We start from the raw sequence: 20,215 nt of genomic DNA on the forward strand, positions 1-20,215 counted from the left end.
TGCTAACCATGTGTATGTGACCAATAAAATGTGATTTGATATAAAGCGGTTTTTCCTCAGAGTTGCCGGGACATCTTATATCAGGACACTCGTAGCAACTGAAGCATTACGAAACTATTATTAGATCAAATAAACCCACATAGCCATAAAACAATTTGTTTACCAAATTCGACATTCTCATTGACCTAACAAAAACTCATTGCTTGGTAGGCGAAACGACGAAAAAAACGCCACCTGCTGGGAGGAGACAGATTTTCGGCAGAGTTGGGCATGTTTCTTCCTCTTTCTCTCTGGTATTAGAAATTGTGACGAAAGTGGTTTCTCTGACGGGAAATCACACGAAGAAGAAGAACGGAAGTGAACAGTGACCAAGAACAATTTCCACAATAGCGTTTTTATTGTTGTTATGTAGACGTTTATGAACACCTTGGTACTCAAAATATGACTCATTTAACTACCCAGCATCACATACTTACCCAAGATAGTGTTTAATTCGCATCGCAGACAGGATTTGGTTGATAGATTGTATCTAGGTAACGCTAGCTAGCTGCTAACAATGGCTAACTGTATGGTTTTTCACTCTCAAATAGCCTCCATTATGGAGGTACTAGCGAATACAGCCGTGGCAGACATCTGTAAACTCGTAGACGACGACTATGCAGTGTTTCGTTTGGAAATAACTCAAAGCCAAAAAGAAAACAGGACATTACGCAGGAAACTACAGCTATTGGAACAGAAGGTGACACGGGAGCGCACAGAGAGGACAATGCGAGAGCGCGTCCTCGCCAGTCGTCCCAGTAGTGTCAAGATCCTCGACCGATACAGAGGAATGGCCAGAGGTACATTTTGCACAAGGCTGGGGCAGTCGCCCTGTTCCCGTCTGCACATGTGTTCAGATGTATATTACCCAGATTTGTGTCTTGGTCAGTTTTTGGATAGAATGCAATAATTCCCCTGATTGCTTACTTAGATATCTTGCACAAAGACACTATTTCCCGGAAGGAAATATATAGCTAGTGCCTTTCGCCCCGTCCCCTCTGCACATGTGTTAAGATGTGTTACCCAGAATTCGGTCATGGTCAGTTTTTGAATAGTAATGCAATAATTCCTCTGATTACTTATCTTGTGCAAAGACAACATATTCAAACCAGATTCTTGATTTACTGCATTTCCTATTATTTCCTCAATGAAAACAATATGGTGCATGAAACAATCAAATGATCTATAAATAGTCAGTAAGTTATAAGGTGTTACCTTACATCCTTGCCAATTCTAGACATTCTAGACATTGTCAATTGGGTACAATATACAATTGAGCATTGACAGTAGCTAATCTAACCACCTTTTTCCCGCCAAATTAAATCTCTGTTGAAGGAAATCTCACTGGAGGCTACAGGAGCTTTGTGAAGCCAGCGGGAGACAATACATGGAGAGATGACCAACCAATCACTGTTGATGAGGGGAGTGGAACCTCAACCCAGCACATTATCGTGATAGAGGTTAGTGTAATATTTTTACATCAAAATTACAGTACATCAAATGTGGCCAATTTATTTCAGAAAGGCTCCCCTAAGCTATTTACTTGTTTACATGTACTGTACCAGTCAAAAGTTTGGACACACCTACTCATTCAAGGGTTTTTCTTAATTGTACTATTTTATACATTGTAGAATAAGTGAACACATCAAACTATGAAATTACACATATGTAATCATGTGGTAACCAAAAAAGTTTTAAATAAATCAAAATATATTTATATTTGAGATTCTTCAAAGTAGCCACCCTTTGCCTTGATGGCAGCTTTGCACACACTTTGCATTCTCTCAACCAGCTTCACCTGGAATGCTTTTCTTGAAGGAGTTCCCACATATGCTGAGCACTTGTTGGATGCTTTTCCTTCACTCTGCGGTCCAAGTCATCCTAATCCATCTCAATTGGGTTGAGGTTGTGGAGGCCAGGTCATCTGATGCAGCACCCCATCACTCTCCTTCTTGTTCAAATAGCCATTCAACAGCCTGGAGGTGTGTTGGGTCATTGTCCTGTTGAAAAACAAATGATAGTCCCACTAAGCAAAAACCAGGTGGGATGGCGTATCAATGCAGAATCCTGTGGTAGCCATGCTGGTGAAGTGTGCCTTGAATTCTAAATTAATCACAGACAGTGTCACCAGCAAAGTACCCCCAAACCATCACACCTCCCATGTTTCACGGGAACCACACATGCGGAGATCATCCGTTCACCTACTCTGCGTCTCACAAAGATACGGCGGTTGGAACCAAAAATCTCACATTTGAACTCAGACCAAAGGACAGATTTTCACCAGTCTAATGTCCATTGCTCATGTTTCTTGGCCCAAGCAAGTTTCTTCTTCTTATTGGTGTCCTTTAGTAGTGGTTTCTTTGCAGCAATTCGACCATGAAGGCCTGATACACGCAGTCTCCTCTGAACAGTTGATGTTGAGATGTGTCTGTTACTTGAACTCTGTGAAGCATTTATTTGGGCTGCAATTTCTGAGGCTGGTAACTCTAATGAACTTATCCTCTGCAGCAGAAATACGCGTTCTTCCTATCCTGTGGCGGTCCTCATGAGAGCCAGTTTCATCATAGCACTTGATGATTTTTGCGACTGCACTTTAAGAAACTTTGTTATTGAAATGTTCCGTATTGACTGACCTTCATGTCTTAAAGTAATGATGGACTGTCGTTTCTCTTTGCTTATTTGAGCTGTTCTTGCCATAGTATGGACTTGGTCATTTACCAAAAAGGTCGTATCTTCTGTATACTACCCCTACCTTACCAAAACACAACTGATTGGCTCAAACACATTAAGAAGGAAAGAAATTCCACAAATTAACTTTTAACAAGGCACATCTGTTAATTTAAATGCATTTCAGGTGACTACCTCATGAACCTGGTTGAGAGAATGCCAAGAGTGTGCCAAGCCGTCAAGGCAAAGGGTGGCTACTGAAGAATCTCAAATATGAAATATATTTTGATTTGTTTAACACTTTTTTTGGTTACTACATGATTCCATGTGTTATTTAAAAGTGTTGATGTCTTCACTATTATTCTACAATGTATAAAATAGTAAAAATAAAGAAAAACCTTTGAATGAGTAGATGTGTCCAAAATTTTGACTGGTACTGTACATCCTTATTTCTCTGCCATAGGGGAGCTTGTGAGACTTCCCTACGACATTGTTATCCAATTCAACTCATGTACCTGCAATAACCTCCTCTCTTCTTCTGTCAGTCTGCAGATACAGGGGTTACAGGTCCTGGGGTCAAGCAGGAGAAAACTGAAGGAGAGGACTCAAGACACAGCAGAGACATCCAGATTGGATTGACTGGAGCGCCCCCTGTGTCCAGGGAGGACCCCGCTGCCTCGCCTCAGCCCAGGACCCAACACAGCATCACGGAGGTCAGTGGAACGCCGAACACCGTCCTCAAGTCAGAGACAGGCACCAAGACTTTAACTGTAACACACAGGCTCTTACCCACAGGATCTGACCACAGATCAGACTCAGAGAGACTGGAGCTGCGGCCACTGGGCTGTCCTCCTGCTTCCAGCTCAGAGTACTTACCGGTATTTCACCAGAGCCAGAGGACGGTTCATTCCTGTGGAGATGGTGATGCATTAGACACTGGTGTTGATGATCTGCCTTGTTCTTACGCTACAGAGATGGACCCTGACAACATATCCTTGGGTTTAGAGACACAGACTCATCTGTTTAGAGAGGACTGGAACCAGTACAGTAGTAGTGTATACTCTGAAGGGTGCCTAGATAAGAAACGAGAGGTTATAGTGGTAGACGAGGTGAAAGTGGAGGGCGACGCTCCTCCCACATGGAATGCAGATGGTCACCTAGGAGACAGACACTCACAGGGTAGAGATTTCTTAGATTACAGAGAAAGCTTGGACACAAATATAAATGTCGTCACCCACTCCCCTTTACACGCATTCAGGGATCGTGTCCCAGTGTCCACGTCGATGGCACCTTCCGATTCACACGGCTGTGTCGTTTTCGATCAAGTGTTGAACTCAAATGACCAAAGAGCCATGGCTCGTGGAGGGGGAGCAACATCCGGCATTAGTAAAGAGAAACGGTTCCTCTGCATGTTCTGTAACAAAGGCTTCAGCTGCCCCCAGAAAGTGGAAATCCACCAGAGGGTCCACACAGGGGAGAAACCCTACAGCTGTACCCAGTGTCATATGTGCTTTTCCCAGGCGTGTCACCTAAAGAGGCACCAGAGGGTCCACACAGGGGAGAAACCCTACAGCTGCCCCCATTGTGAGAAGAGGTTCTCCCGCCAGGACCAGCTGAAGATGCACCTGAAGGTCCACACGGGAGAGAGGCCATTTGCATGTACGCACTGCAGGAAGAGGTTCTCAGAGAGGAGCAACCTCAGGATACACCAGCAGAAAAACCATTCCACTATGTAACATAGGAAGTACCCATTTCACTCTATAGCGTCTGATGTTTAGATCAAATCCAGCATTAAAGACACAGATTAATTTTCAGTGTTATCAGCAGAAAGGATCCACAGATGCATTTAGAATAACGAGAGTAACAGATTTCAATGTTGAATATTTGTGGGTAGAATATTGCATCCAGATATGATATTGTGTGATATATAAGGCATATATAAGCCTAAAAATGTAAAATAAGTGCTTGAGGTGGACCTCTGTAGGAGATGAAAAATTGAAAAGAAACCGGGAGTACATATGTTTTGAATTGAAATGCAAACAGATTCTAGGTTGGTTGATGTCATAAATATTAAGAACTAAAAGGCGATGGAAAAGTGGAGAGGAACTGGCACGACTGTCTGAATGAGTTGCCAGCATCACAAAACGTTTTTGGAGAATGAATATGTTACTTTTGTAAGTATTGGCCTAGACCAGGGCTATTCAACTCTTACCCAATGAGGTCCAGAACGTGCTGGTTTTCTGTTCTACCTGATAATTAATTGTACCAGGTCTAAAATCAGTCCATGAGTAGAGGGGAACAATAAATGCAGCAGAACTGGCTTCGACTTCCAGAGTTGAGTTTGAGGGGCCTAGACTATATTGCAACATAAAGATGCATTAAGGTGTATTACAGATTTAATATTATTTTACTTGGGATGAGAGGTTGAATTCGTCTGAGGACACCAATACTTCTCAAAATTTTATTTCAGACAAATGAAATGGGATTTTCCCAGTTAATTCTTTTTGTCAATGAGCACACCTTGGAATTTGGTAATTTTAACACAGGGTAGTAAAGGAAATGTATTATTTTTTTCGGGCAATAAAATGCATGTGATAGCTTTACATTTTTTTTTAGGGACAACTTATTTGATTTAAACCAGTTGTCAACATAATTTAATTACAAATAAAGTTTTGCGATACTAATCATTGAACGAAAATGCCATGGAAAATGTTATTGGGCTTTTGAGCAGCAGTTTCATTTACAACATCCGACCAGTAGATATCAAAACGTTTTTCTGTAAATATAGCAATGTGTTTGTGATCAAAATTACTGAAACAAATTCTATTGACCTGATTGCTTTGAGAGCTGGTACAAACGAGTTAAAATAACGGGAAATTAAGAGACCAGAGACCAAATACAAGAGACCAGATACCCCCGATTTTAAAATAAATGAGTAAATATGTTGTCAGATTGCTACTTGTAGCCGTGATTCTTAAGTATAATAATGGCAAGATATAAGATCAAGAAAGTTATTGATCTTAACTTGATCACTCTTCTGTCGCAGAGAATTTTCCTGCTGCATCAGGAAATTCAAATGAGCCTGGTGAATCCCTGAAAATGATCAGTTCTCTTTCTCTCCATGCAGGGGCAGTCAAGCCATTGGGATCAGCGCTTGCTATAAAAATAATATTCTCGCTCACTCAAACGCTAGGCCCTATTACTGCAAAATTCAAATGTACAAAAATGTATCTGAAATGCAGCAGCCATATACATCAACAATTGTCGTTTTACATAGCTTAATAACACAAGATGGATATTGGTCTTCACTAGGCCACTACATACAAGTGTATCTTAAGGTTACGAATGATCTGTTAAAATATAATTCAATCGTGGCCTGGGGTGGTCTTGCGGTTAGGGCTGCTGCCTTCAATACTATTTTGGCGGGGGTTCGATTCCGGCCAACGCATTTCTGGCACAAATAACTCAATCCCCCTGATTGACTTGATTAAGTTACACATTTCAAATATGGACAGTCTAGGGATAATTTACCCCTGATCTTGATAAGAAATTACCATACCAGAAACTTTTGGATAACATAAAAAGGAAACAAAATAATAACAATAGCCTACGCTACACCAACATTAGTTTCCATTCATACAAAGTGTCGGGTAAATTGCCACAGTAGATTTGCCGTGGTAAACAAGTAAATCCTTTTTTCTGTTGTACGGAATGCTTGTCAATCGCCCTTAGTCTGTTGAAAAAGAGCTAGGTCTTTCCGATGACACCAACCAGAGGGCGAACATATCTAGAAAGTTGGAAGTGTAACTTGATCTCCCCCGGGAGCAACCAACGTCTTGTTTAGACTCTTTGACCGAGGGCAGGCACTGGTTACAATATGCCATTTGGTTATATTCCAATAAGCTACATTCTGTAGGCTACCCGTAAAAGGCGCTGCATGGTCAATCCGACATCTGCATTGGCCGTGTAGCATTTACGGTGATACTGCTTCGGCAGGAGTCAGGGAATTCATACATCTTGTGCTTCGCAGAGCTGTTGTGAAGGAACTTGTCAGGGAAGTGAGTTTGTGTTTATACAGGACCTCCTGCCCCCCCACCTACCATCAGCCAATCATGTCAATGTGGAGCTATACGGAGTCCTCTGCATTGTTACAAAATTTGGGAGACGAGAGGCGATGTGGTACGGAGCTCAATTTGGCCTCTGCATGCTTCCGTAGGAGCCGCAATTGCTTCACACCTTCCATATGGATCCTCCAACCACATTTTTGCATCAAGCATAAAGCCATCAGTTGATTGACAGATGTAGGCCTACTGTAGAACAATATATTTTCCTCCAGTGTTGATGCTCGCCTAGTTTTATAATTAGGCTGTGTATAATTTGTCAATTTAGTTATTGTCTTTGGTGTGGATTGAAAGCCTGTATTGTGTAGCCTTAATATTTCATTTTGTAAAGCTGTCAAGATGTTTGAGCCTATCCCAGATGATTTTGTTGAGCTGATACACTTTTCTCAGAATCGTAAATTATCAGACTATTTGATTTACTTCTGGAAAACATTGAAATAAATGCAATTCACTTGTGGCCCTAATGTAGGCTCAGGCTTGCCTCTAGATCACCCTGCACTGGGCGCAAATTCATGAGACTCTGGGCCGGAGCACGCTGCTTAGACCTCTGCGCTACTGCAGGTTACAATGCTCGAGCAATTACTTAAATCACTTGTGCTACCCACACTATAGAATAATAATAGGAAATTCTCAAAAACATGTCATTTCAATTATTCATGCCTCTGTTCCAAATTTCCCCACTGTGTCCCTTACAGCCTGTTTTTTTCCTCAGTGAGTACTGGCGGCTAGCTGTTGTTCCACAGGAAGCTTATCTGTAACCCAAACACCAGATGGCTGCCTCTAATTTAATATCAGTCCTAATGCTCAATCCCTCTGTTCGTAATGTGATCTTGTATTGAAACATTTACTTCTTCAATTACTAAGATATTGCATTATTAGAGTGCTATCTGAAAGCCCATTACCATTCACTTTGTTCCTTCACACTTATTAAATGTCTATTTTAAGATTCATATGTAATGCTTTGGAGGGATCAATATGTATTAACTGGGCTGGCACTCTATATCGGTCCCCTGTATATCGCATGCTCTGTCCATAATAAGTCTCTACCTAGCATTTTTAACGGTTGATTAGGTGAATACAGAACATCATTGGTTCTATTTAACAAGGTATGGGGTTTATTTCAAAATGTATTACCAGGGTGGAAGAAAGTGGTTATACTTTTATTGGTTAGGGGTAAGTCAAATCCTATACAATGCTTTAACCCTACCTTTCTCAAATGATCCATCAAGGGACCACTCTGAACATTTCTCAGAATACTTTTTACACCACTTATAGTGCCTTGCGAAAGTATTCGGCCCCCTTGAACTTTGCGACCTTTTGCCACATTTCAGGCTTCAAACATAAAGATATAAAACTGTATTTTTTTGTGAAGAATCAACAACAAGTGGGACACAATCATGAAGTGAAACGACATTTATTGGATATTTCAAACTTTTTTAACAAATCAAAAACTGAAAAATTGTGCAAAATTATTCAGCCCCTTTACTTTCAGTGCAGCAAACTCTCTCCAGAAGTTCAGTGAGGATCTCTGAATGATCCAATGTTGACCTAAATGACTAATGATGATAAATACAATCCACCTGTGTGTAATCAAGTCTCCGTATAAATGCACCTGCACTGTGATAGTCTCAGAGGTCCGTTAAAAGCGCAGAGAGCATCATGAAGAACAAGGAACACACCAGGCAGGTCCGAGATACTGTTGTGAAGAAGTTTAAAGCCGGATTTGGATACAAAAAGATTTCCCAAGCTTTAAACATCCCAAGGAGCACCGTGCAAGCGATAATATTGAAATGGAAGGAGTATCAGACCACTGCAAATCTACCAAGACCTGGCCGTCCCTCTAAACTTTCAGCTCATACAAGGAGAAGACTGATCAGAGATGCAGCCAAGAGGCCCATGATCACTCTGGATGAACTGCAGAGATCTACAGCTGAGGTGGGAGACTCTGTCCATAGGACAACAATCAGTCGTATATTGCACAAATCTGGCCTTTATGGAAGAGTGGCAAGAAGAAAGCCATTTCTTAAAGATATCCATAAAAAGTGCTGTTTAAAGTTTGCCACAAGCCACCTGGGAGACACACCAAACATGTGGAAGAAGGTGCTCTGGTCAGATGAAATCAAAATTGAACTTTTTGGCAACAATGCAAAACGTTATGTTTGGCGTAAAAGCAACACAGCTCATCACCCTGAACACCCTATCCCCACTGTCAAACATGGTGGTGGCAGCATAATGGTTTGGGCCAGCTTTTCTTCAGCAGGGACAGGGAAGATGGTTAAAATTGATGGGAAGATGGATGGAGCCAAATACAGGACCATTCTGGAAGAAAACCTGATGGAGTCTGCAAAAGACCTGAGACTGGGACGGAGATTTGTCTTCCAACAAGACAATGATCCAAAACATAAAGCAAAATCTACAATGGAATGGTTCAAAAATAAACATATCCAGGTGTTAGAATGGCCAAGTCAAAGTCCAGACCTGAATCCAATTTGAGAATCTGTGGAAAGAACTGAAAACTGCTGTTGACAAATGCTCTCCATCCAACCTCACTGAGCTCGAGCTGTTTTGCAAGGAGGAAAGGGAAAAAATTTCAGTCTCTCGATGTGCAAAACTGATAGAGACATACCCCAAGCGACTTACAGCTGTAATCGCAGCAAAAGGTGGCGCTACAAAGTATTAACTTAGGGGGCTGAATCATTTTGCACGCCCAATTTTTCAGTTTTTGATTTGTTAAAAAAGTTTGAAATATCCAATAAATGTCGTTCCACTTCATGATTGTGTCCCACTTGTTGTTGATTCTTCACAAAAAAATACAGTTTTATATCTTTATGTTTGAAGCCTGAAATGTGGCAAAAGGTCGCAAAGTTCAAGGGGGCCGAATACTTTCGCAAGGCACTGTACGTACATCTAATTGTGGGTTAGCAGGTTCTATATATATTTGTTATATTGTTTACTTCATCAGATCTCTAGTAACCCATTATACATTTGTTACATCACAAATTCATCCTATACACCAGTGTTCTACTCATACAGGGGTTTAAATATTCACTCTAGTCTTCTATTTAACAGCATATTCAGGAATAATACTATTTTCTTTCATATCTACATAGAGAATCACTATATAATGTTATAGACCTGAAAACTCAGCTCACACAGAACTGGTTGGGGTATTCATTATTTTCCTTATATAACTATACTTAGGTATTCACATCACTCCATGTGCATCTTCAACAATTCTAAATGCCTACAATAACACCTTGGGCTATTATCAGTGGTTCTCAGACCACGTTGACTTTTCTATCATTACATCCTATGTATCTTCAACGGTTCTCTTGCCGCTATTTCCTATACACTAGTAGTCCCAGACTACGATGGGCGGTGGTGGATGGAATCCCTAGATTGAGTCCCTACATTATTACCCCATGTGCATCTTCAATGATTCCCTTGTCGTTACTTCCTATGCACAATATGTATCTCCTACTCTGCCTTCTGAAAGTATTCAGACCCCTTGACTTTTTCCATATTTTGTTAGGTTACAGCCTTATTCTAAAATGGATTAAACAATAGCCCATAATGACAAAGCAAAAACAGGTTTTTAGAAATTTTTGCTAATTTATTAAAAATACAAAACTGAAATATCACATTTACATAACTATTCAGACCCTTGTCCTGAAGCCACTCCTGCATTGTATTGGCTTTGAGCTTAAGGTCGTTGTCCTATTGGAAGGTGAACCTTTGCCCCAGAGGTCCTGAGTGCTCTGGAGCAGGTTTTCATCAAGGATCTCTCTGTACTGCTCTGTTCATCTTTGCCTCGATCCTGAATAGTCTCTCAGTCCCTGACACTGAAAACATCCCCACCGCATGATGCTGCCACCACTGTAGGGATGGTGCCAGGTTTCCTCCAGACGTGACACTTGGCATTCAAGAGTTCAATCTTGGTTTCATTAGACCAGAGAATCTTGTTTCTCATGGTCAGAGTCCTTAGGTGCCTTTCGGCAAACTCAGAGCGGGCTGTCATGTGCCTTTTACTGATGAGTGGCTTCCGTCTGGCCACTCTACCATAAAGGCCTGATTGGTGGAGTGCTGCAGAGATGGTTGTCCTTCTGGAAGGTTCTCCCATCTCCACAGAGGAATTCTAGAGCTCTGTCAGAGTGACCATCGGTTTCTTGGTCACCCCCCTGACCAAGGTCCTTCTCCCGTTATTGCTCAGTTTGGTCGGGCGGCCAGCTCTAGGAAGAGTCTTGGTGGTTCCAAACTTCTTCCATTTAAGAATCTTGGGGACCTTCAATGCTGCAGAAATTGTTTGGTACCCTTCCCCAGATCTGTGCCGACACAATCCTGTCTTGGAGCTCCACGGAAAATTCCTTCAACCTCATGGCTTGTTCTTTTGCTCTGACATGCACTGTCAACTGTGGGACCTTTATATAGACAGGTGTGTGCCTTTCCAAATCATGTCCGATCAATTTAACTTACCACAGGTGGACTCCAATCAAGTTGTAGAAACATCTCAAGGATGATCAATGGAAAAAGGATGCACCTGTGCTCAATTTTGAGTCTCATAGCAAAGGGTCTGAATACTTATGTAAATTAGGTATCTGTTGTATTACAAATAATTTGCAAAAAAAATCTTAGCCTGTTTACATTTTGTCAATGTGGGGTCTTGTGTGTAGATTGCTGAAGATTTTTAAAAAAAATACATTTTAGAAAGGCTGTAACGTAACAAAATGTGGAAAAAGTCAAGGGATCTGAATACTTTCCGAAGGCACTGTATATTTAATAACACCACGTGTCATTGTTAGTGGCTGCAGACCACGTATACACTTCAATAAATGTCTACAGACAGCTGTCAGCGGGGCTTCCATGGTACTGTTACGCCCTCGCTCTAGTCTTATATAAGACTATGGGTACCTTTTTTATGCATTATTCACCTTAATTGTATTGGTTTTATAATAAATAAATAATAATTTAAAACGGACTTACTAAAATAATTTGCCGTCCCTCAATTGTTCGCAGATGATGTGTCTCCTACTGGGCAGTTAACAGTAAGGGTCTGGTCTGGGCGGGTCTCGTCATCTTTTGGATAGATGGGAATTTCCCTCAAAATGCGCCACCGGTTTTCCTCGCAGAACCCCAACTGGAAAGCTCCGCAGGTAGAATCAATCATCCAGTTCGTGATGCCAAATTGTCGTGGGAGACTCAAAGTCAATCTTAAATTAATCATTGTTTATTATCAGCGTGCTGGAGAGGTTCCAACCAACTCAATGCATCAAGTACACCTGTCAATCTACTGGGGCAGTCCCGTTAGTTCTTATATACAGACAATTTATATTTGCATGATTTAGCTTATTCATCATTCATATTTAATTCATCAGTAACATTTGCATGTGACAGACCAATACCTCAAAAGGCTTCTCTCTAAGCTGTGTCCTTGAAATGGAGATATCCCTTTCTCTAAACAAGGTTCTGGGCTGCCAAATTGCAGATCGTGATAATGAGGATTCGTTCAATCAGTCACTTGCATGAATACAGAAATAGGTTTTTACAAAAACACAAACGTAAACATTTCAATCACACACATTCAATACCGCCTTGCACACATCTAGCTGACCTAAGGTGTAATCATTAGTCCAACAGTTCCAAACAAGAGTTTCTATTGGACAAAGCCAGGTATGTTAATCCCCATTTCGTTCAGTTTGCTTCTGTTTAAGAAACGTTTTTCAACAGAATTGACGGAATGAATACACCCCTTATCACACACAAACAATTCACTTTCATAGCTACATACAAACGGCTTGTTGTATTCCTTCTCGCATGTATGCGCTCTCCTCCTCTCACCTTTCCCTTTGCTTGTGGACATCAATGCACAACACATTGTGCATTGCTGTCTGTTACCAGGCTGTCTGTTACCAGACGAAAAAGCATTTCCAAGCAAAACATTCATATCATAACGGCTACACATAGCCTACATCGTTGTCACCATATTAGCTAAAGTAACGTCATAGTCAACATAGCTAATAGAACTAATGCATTAGTAAACCCGCCACAATCATGCAGTACAGTCACTGGGGCCCCCCGGTGGCAATAAATTAATAAAACGAAAAGCTTACCTTGACTTGGAAGAGTTCCAGTGTTGGATAGTCATAGCTAGCTAACATAGCATCCCTCTGTTTGAGCCGGGTGTTTGAGTAGGCTAAACTAGCTAGCTGCATTTGCTAGATATGAAAACAGTGAAAGTTTTGCTCTCTCGCTCCTCCATTTTGGAAGAAATTAATTTGTTAAACTTTAGCTATTGTCTTTGAGTCAACTACTCACCACATGTTATGCACTGCAGCGCTAGCTAGCTGTAGCTTATGCTTTCAGTACATTCTCTAATCCTTTGATTGGGTATAAAACATGTCAGTTCATGCTGCAAGAGCTCTGATAGGTTGGGGGATGTCCTCCGGAAGTTGTCATAATTTTGCTGTGTAAGTCTATGGAAGGGGGTGAGAACCATGAGCCTCCTAGGTTTTGTATTGAAATCAATGTACCCAGAGGAAGACGGAAACTAGCTGTCCTCCGGCTACACCATGGTACTTACCTTAGAGTGCTGTTGAGGCTACTGTCAACCTTAATTTCAAAACAGTGTGTTTTAATGAATTATTTGGTATTGTGAATATATTTTCTAGTTTTATCTAAAAAGGACAACTTTTTAAATGTTTAACTATTTTTATTAAATTCACTGAGGAGGATGGTCCTTCCCTTCCTCCTCTGAGGAGCCTCCACTTATGAATACAGATGATGCATAGGCGCATCATTTTAAATGATTTTGTTTTAAGCCTTCCCTTTGTTTTAAGATTTTAAAAAGTCAAATGAATTAAAGGAATAGATCAGTGGGCTACAGCCATGTCGCCTGCAGTAGGCCTACTGGGCGGAGGGGGTGAAACACCAGCTGGTCGTACTTCAGGTATGTGATGTTGCCTCTCTTTTGCTGTTCAAAGAAAGCGGGTCGTTTCTTTTGAGGCGTACCTTTCGGAGAAGTCTTCATTGATTAAGAACTGAGCTCTTTGGCCTTGCACACCAGTGGTGGGTTTGGTGTTGAAATGAGAATGCATACGCAGATAAGAACCCCATGCCCACTGTAATATATGGTGGTGGATCTTTGTTATGGGGCTGTTTTGCTTCCACTGGTCCTGGGGCCCTGGTTAAGGTCAAAGGCATCATGAACTTTACTCAGTACCAGGACATTTTAGCCAAAAACCTGGTTGCCTCTGCAAGGAAGGAAGCTGATACTTGGCCTCAAGTGGATCTTCCAGCAAGATAACCACAAGCACACATTAAAATCCACAAAGAAATGGTAAATTGAAACTAATCCCATTGAAAACCTGTTTTTGAATTGAAGAGGGCAGTCCATAAGCGTAGACAAAGGATACCAATGATCTGGAAAGATTCTGTATGGAGCAATGGTCTAAGATCCATCCTCCTAATGTATTCTACAATTTTATAAAACATTTTATAAAAAGGCTCAGTGCTATAATCTTCGCACGGTGAGGTGTTGAAAACAGGAGTGTCAATCATTTTGACCCCTATCTTTTTGTGAAAATCTTTCTCTGAGAAATTGTATTAGTTAAAAATATTATACATTTAAAAAATACAATTGCATACAATATAGCTCAGTATTTGAATTATGTATTTTATCTCGCTGAGTCTACCTTTAAAGAAGGGGTGAGGGGAGTTCCTTACTAATTAGTGACCTTATTTCATCAATCAAGTACAAGGGAGAAGCGAAAACCCGCAGACACTCAGCCCTCCCTGGAATGAGTTTGACACGTGCTTTAAAGGGACAGTTCACAAAATGACATTGGCTTCCTTACCCTGTAAGCAGTCTATGGACAAGGTTTGACATCAGTCCATGCTTTGGTTTAGTTTTCCTGGCACTGTTTCCAAATGCTAACGTTTTAGCATTTGTAGCAAAAAATCCCATTCAAGTCATGGTACCGACATTTTTTTGCATGGATTGCCGTCGTACCTTGACCATAGACTGCTTACAGGTTAAGGAAACCAATGTGTAATTTGGGTAAACTATCCCTTTAAACCTAACCTATGACCTGACCCATCACCTTATGTATTACTGCCACATAGTGGCAAGAAGTGACAAAAATGGCTGTTAGCCTCCCACGCGCAGGTTACTTTCTGTCCCTAAAACTGACACTAAATAATATAAACAAAATATATTTTTTATAAAACTTAAAGTAAATAAAAACAAGTAAATCAGATCTGAAAACTAACCTAAACTACATTTCAAACAAAAATCTTAAATCGTATAGAAATGAAAAATAAATATAAAAACACAACTATGGGCCTCTTGAGAGGTGCAGTGCTACCTATGCCACTAGAGATCCTGGTTCGGGTCCAAACTCTGTCGCAGCCGGCCGCAACTGGGAGACCCATGGGGCGGCGCACAATTGGCTCAGCATCATCCGGGTTAGGGGAGGGTTTGGCCGACAGGGATGTTCTTGTCCGATCGCGCACTTGCGACTCCTGTGGCGGGCCGGGCGAAATGTACGCTGACACGGTCACCAGGTGTACCTTGTTTCCTCGGACACATTGGTGCAACTGACTTCCGGGTTAAGTGGGCATTGTGTCAAGAAGCAGTCCGGCTTGGTTGGGTTGTGGTTTCGGAGGACGCACGGCTCTCGACATTCGCCTCTCCCGAGTCTGTACGAGAGTTGCAGCGATGGGACAAGACTGTAACTACCAATTGGATACCACAAAATTAGGGAGAAAAGGGGGCATTTAAAAATAATAATAATAATAAATAAAAACTATAACATTGGTAGAACATTTTTAAATTGTTTTTATTTTTAGCTGGGGGGTGGGATTAATTTAAGAGGTAGGGTTTAATGTTTTTGGAAGATGGGCAGGGACTTTGCTGTTCCACCATTGTGGTGCCAGGACAAATAAGAGCTTTGACTTGGCTGAGCTTGAGCTGACCTACCTGTACGAGTGGGATGGCCAAGAGACCAGAGTTCGCAGAACAGAGTGTAAGGGATGGGGTGTAGGTTTTGAGCATGGAAGAAGTTTGGAACCAACAAGACTCATCCTAGAGCTGGCCGCCTGGCCAAAATTAGCAATCGGGGGAGAAGAACCCGAGGTGCCCAAGAACCCGATGGTCACTCTGACAGAGCTCCAGAGTTTCCCTGTGGAGATGGGAGAGCCTTCCAGAAGGACAAACATCAATGCAACACCACCAATCAGGACTTTATGGTAGAGTGGCCAGACGGAAGCCACTCCTCAGTAAAAGTTACATGACAGCCCGCTTGGAGTTTGCCAAAAGGCACCTAAAGGACTCTCAGACCACGAGAAACAAGATTCTCTGGTCTGATGAAACCAAGACTGAACTCTTTGGCCTGAGTCGCATCTGGCGGAAACCTGGCACCATCCCTACTGTGAAGCATGTTGGTGGCAGCATCATGCTGTGGGGATGTTTTTCAGCAGCCGGGACTGGGAGACTATTTAGGATCGAGGCAAAGATGAACTGAGCATAGAAAGATACTTGATGAACACCCCAGTCTGAGGTCCTGAGCAGGTTAAGGTTCACCTTCCAACCAGACAACGACCCTAAGCACACAGCAAAGACAACGCAGGAGTGGTTTCGGGACAAGTCTCTGAATGTCCTTGAGTGGCCCGGCCAGAGCCCAGACTTGAACCCGATCAAACATCTCTGGAGAGACCTGAAAATAACTGCAACGACCTGGTCTGCAGAGAAGAATAGGAGAAACTCCCCAAATACAGGTGTGCCAAGCTTGTAGCGTCATACCCAAGAAGACGCAAGGCTGTAATTGCTGCCAAAGGTACTTCAGCAAAGTACTGAGTAAAGGGTCTGAAAAGTTATGTAAAACATTTTTTTTAATACATTTGCAAAAATGTCTAAACCTGTTTTTGCTTTGTCATTATGGGATATTGTGTGTAGATTGAGGAAAAAAACATTTAATTCCATTTTTTAGAATAAATCTGTAACATAACAAAATGTGGAAAAAGTCAAGGGGTGTGGATACTTTCCAAATGCACTGTATAGTGTACACACACTGATGAACACGTCAAAATAGTTTAGCCGGGTTTGTATGAGGTTGACTTGATTTTCTAGCTGACTTCACAGCTGACTCATATTTACCCACAACATCATATTTATGTCCACAATGATGAGTTTAACAACAATGAAGTCACTCTAACTACAGTATTGGACTCAAACGTAGTGGGGATGGGTATACACTCCATGTTGATAGTGTGTTTATTATCTGTGTGTGTATGTACCTGAGGGAGTATATGTCTGTGTAATCTGTATTACCTGTCTCTTCCAGGAGGAGGGTCCAGAGGTGCTGCTGGTGAAGGAGGAGGGGTGTGGGGAGGGTCTGGGGAACACTGAGAGGACCATGGTTATGGAGGACAACCAGAGTACACCTCCACCTGAACCCACAGAGGAACCAGCTGAACAGCACAGGACCACACACAGTATCACTGAGGTGAGCCCACTGTAAACTACAGTCTGAATGGTATTACGTCGGGCCGTATTCCACTAAGCCTCTCAGTTGGAGTGCTGATCTAGGGTCAGTTTAGCCTTTTAGATCATAATGAATGACTATTTAATCAGGTGGAGGACCTGATCCTCGATAAGGAACTTCTACTCTGAGACTCTTTGTGTATAAGGGCACAGGTCTTGATATATTGTCAGGTAGTGTGGGACCATGCCTTTGAATTATCAAACCAAAGAAGGTAAAGTAATCAAATCAACTAACACGTTTGCATAGGATCAAATCAACTAACATGTTTGCATAGGACTCATAACAATCCCGCATTGCCGAATCAGATGATGCTCCATAGCAGGGTGCTCATATCAGATTTCTTGATCCAACATCCTCTCACTCTGTATCTCTTACAGTCAGTAGACATGGAGGATGGGAAGCCTGATCTGCTGCTAGTCAAAGAGGAGACAATAGAGGATGAACCGGAGAGCATTGATCTGCTGAGTGGACTAAAGCTGGGGGAGCAAGGTAAGAGAGAAATAATATGGTCTACATACAGTAATAGATCTTCAATGGGAATAGTGATGCACCTGGCTATTATGTCTCCTTAATTTTCTTCATTAATAAAATAAAACTTGTGTTTACATACAAAAACACACATTATGTATGAAAATTATTAGGTAATTGACAAAACTCCATATGTAGAGTTTTCTCTACATGTTTTTAAAGTATATTTTGTAACCTCTTCCTGCAGGTGGTTGGCTGGATGCTAACAGAGGAGACTGGGCGGCCTGCTTGGATTCCCAGAACGGTGCAGCCAAAGGCTTAAGGGACAACATCACTGAGCAGGCCAGGACCAGAGGCGATATAATAGAGGTCAGTGGATGGGACAGTGTACTCAACTCCCGGCTGGGGAACACTGTTAACCACAACCAGAAACTGACAGTCGAACACAAAACAACCGAATTTAGTCTCCATGAAAACATACTGGCTGAGACTAGGGCGAGACGTAGATTTGGACTGCAGGGTCGGGGAGGTGTCCGTATGCGGCTGGAGAGAACAGACACAGACTCCGCTAGTGATGCTCCGTCCTGCTCCTATAGTTGTGATTCAGAGAGACTGATGGCACCTCAGGTTAACCCCCTAACAGGTGCTGCCTTCAGTCTGCCTTCTATAGGATCTATCAACTGGAACATGGACCATGCGACAACACAGACACTCCCTGGCGCTTGTCCTCCTCACACTCTCCTGTTAAACCAGACCTCAGACAATGCCAGTGCCTCAACACTAAATGGCTACACAAGCCCATTAACAAATGACAGTAGTGGAGATGGAATCTGTAAAGCTGGCAGTGCTAAAGAGAAGCGCTTCCCATGTTCATTCTGTGGGAAAGCCTTCAGTTTTCCCAAACAGGTGGAGATCCACCAGAGGATGCACACTGGTGAGAAACCATTCAACTGTACCCAGTGTCAAATGCGCTTTGCCCGGGCTGGCCACCTGAAGAGCCATCAGAGAGTCCACACAGGGGAGAAACCCTTCAGCTGCCCCCAGTGTGAGAAGAGGTTCTCCCACCAGCACCAGCTGAAGAGGCACCTGAAGGTCCACACGGGAGAGAGGCCGTTTGCCTGTACGCACTGCGAGAAGAGGTACTCAGAGAGGAGCTACCTCAGGTTACACCTACAAAAAATGCACACGGCCTGTGTGTAGTTCTATTTGTTTTTTTTAAACGTTTATTTAACTAGGCAAGTCAGTTAAGAATAAATTCTTATTTACAATGACAGCTTACTGGGAAACTGCCTTGTTCAGGGGCAGAATGACAGTCCTTTTACCTTGTCAGCTCAGGGATTCGATCCAGCAACCTTTCGGTTACTGCCCCAACGCTCTAACCACTAGGCTACCTGCCGCACCAAAGTTAGTTTGTTTGTTTGTAGTTCATTCTGTTGGTTTTGGATGTAGTAGGGAACTGGATGAGGTGAACTAAGGAAAGAATGAGTATGATGAGGCAGAGTAGATGATATGGTGATAGTTGGTGTGATGGTGTCTGTAAAAATGCTTCCCTGATGAAGTGACAACCTTGTACTGTTTGATGCTGGTGTTTTATAGTGAGATAATGATAGTGCCTTAATTCATGTTTACTTGAAATTAAGTAGTGAAGCTGTGTGTAATGTAATGTTGAACCTTTTCCAAAGTATTCTAAAATTAATTTTATCAAAGCGATGTTACCAGATTTATAGAAAAGGTCAAGTGTTACCATAGTGAGAAGTTATTCTACTTGTGATTGCTATTTTGTTTAAATGAAATACTAAATTGACTCTGCTGACTGACTTGGCTATTTTGTATCATTTTTTAATATAAATATGTATACATTTTTTTATAATAAACTCCAATGGCTCCATATTGTACTTGAATCAGTGTTAGAGTTGGCTTGACGTTTTATAATATCATGTCATGTCTCTGTGTGTACAGCAAAGTTTCTTATATAAAGCTTTATGCTTTTCCGTGCAATATTTGTTTGCAGTCTGTAGTCAATGAAGACCTGCTGATCTGGTGTTACTGGCGGAAGAGACTGGATCTATGAAGCAACTAGTCAGGACCATGGATCAGAAGATGTCGCTCTTCCTTCCCGAGTCAGAACACCGGTCCCAACCGCAAAGGACAGAGACTCCACCACAACCACTACATAGAACACAACCAGTGGACAGGTGGACTGTACAACCTCACGCCTGGTGGTCATCAGAGAGACTGGGGGGTGTCCAGTCTGCAGCCCAGACCCTTCTCTTCACAGTCTCAGTGCAGGGATGGAGCAGGGAATGGGGCTGATAGATAGACCCTCCTGTTCCTATGATACAAACACCACAGTATCCCTGATGAGCAGAGCAGATGACCCTG

At 42.0% G+C, this 20,215-nt stretch overlaps 2 protein-coding genes across 3 annotated transcripts in view; both read left to right on the top strand.

The window, feature by feature from the left end:
• Positions 1–20,215, top strand: part of LOC112231940 (zinc finger protein 583) — a 969,163-nt gene that overhangs the window by 885,936 nt on the left and 63,012 nt on the right. The window lies entirely within an intron of this gene.
• On the top strand, positions 334–19,721 carry LOC112231917. The gene is made up of 6 exons (XM_024398718.2): positions 334–839; positions 1,375–1,499; positions 3,252–3,419; positions 17,165–17,326; positions 17,743–17,854; positions 18,081–19,721. The coding sequence occupies exons 1-6, from the start codon at positions 557–559 to the stop codon at positions 19,031–19,033; spliced, it is 1,803 nt and encodes a 600-aa protein (XP_024254486.2). The 5' UTR covers positions 334–556; the 3' UTR covers positions 19,034–19,721.

Source organism: Oncorhynchus tshawytscha, linkage group LG34 (genome assembly GCF_018296145.1).
Source record: "Oncorhynchus tshawytscha isolate Ot180627B linkage group LG34, Otsh_v2.0, whole genome shotgun sequence".
NCBI classification, from domain to species: domain Eukaryota; kingdom Metazoa; phylum Chordata; class Actinopteri; order Salmoniformes; family Salmonidae; genus Oncorhynchus; species Oncorhynchus tshawytscha.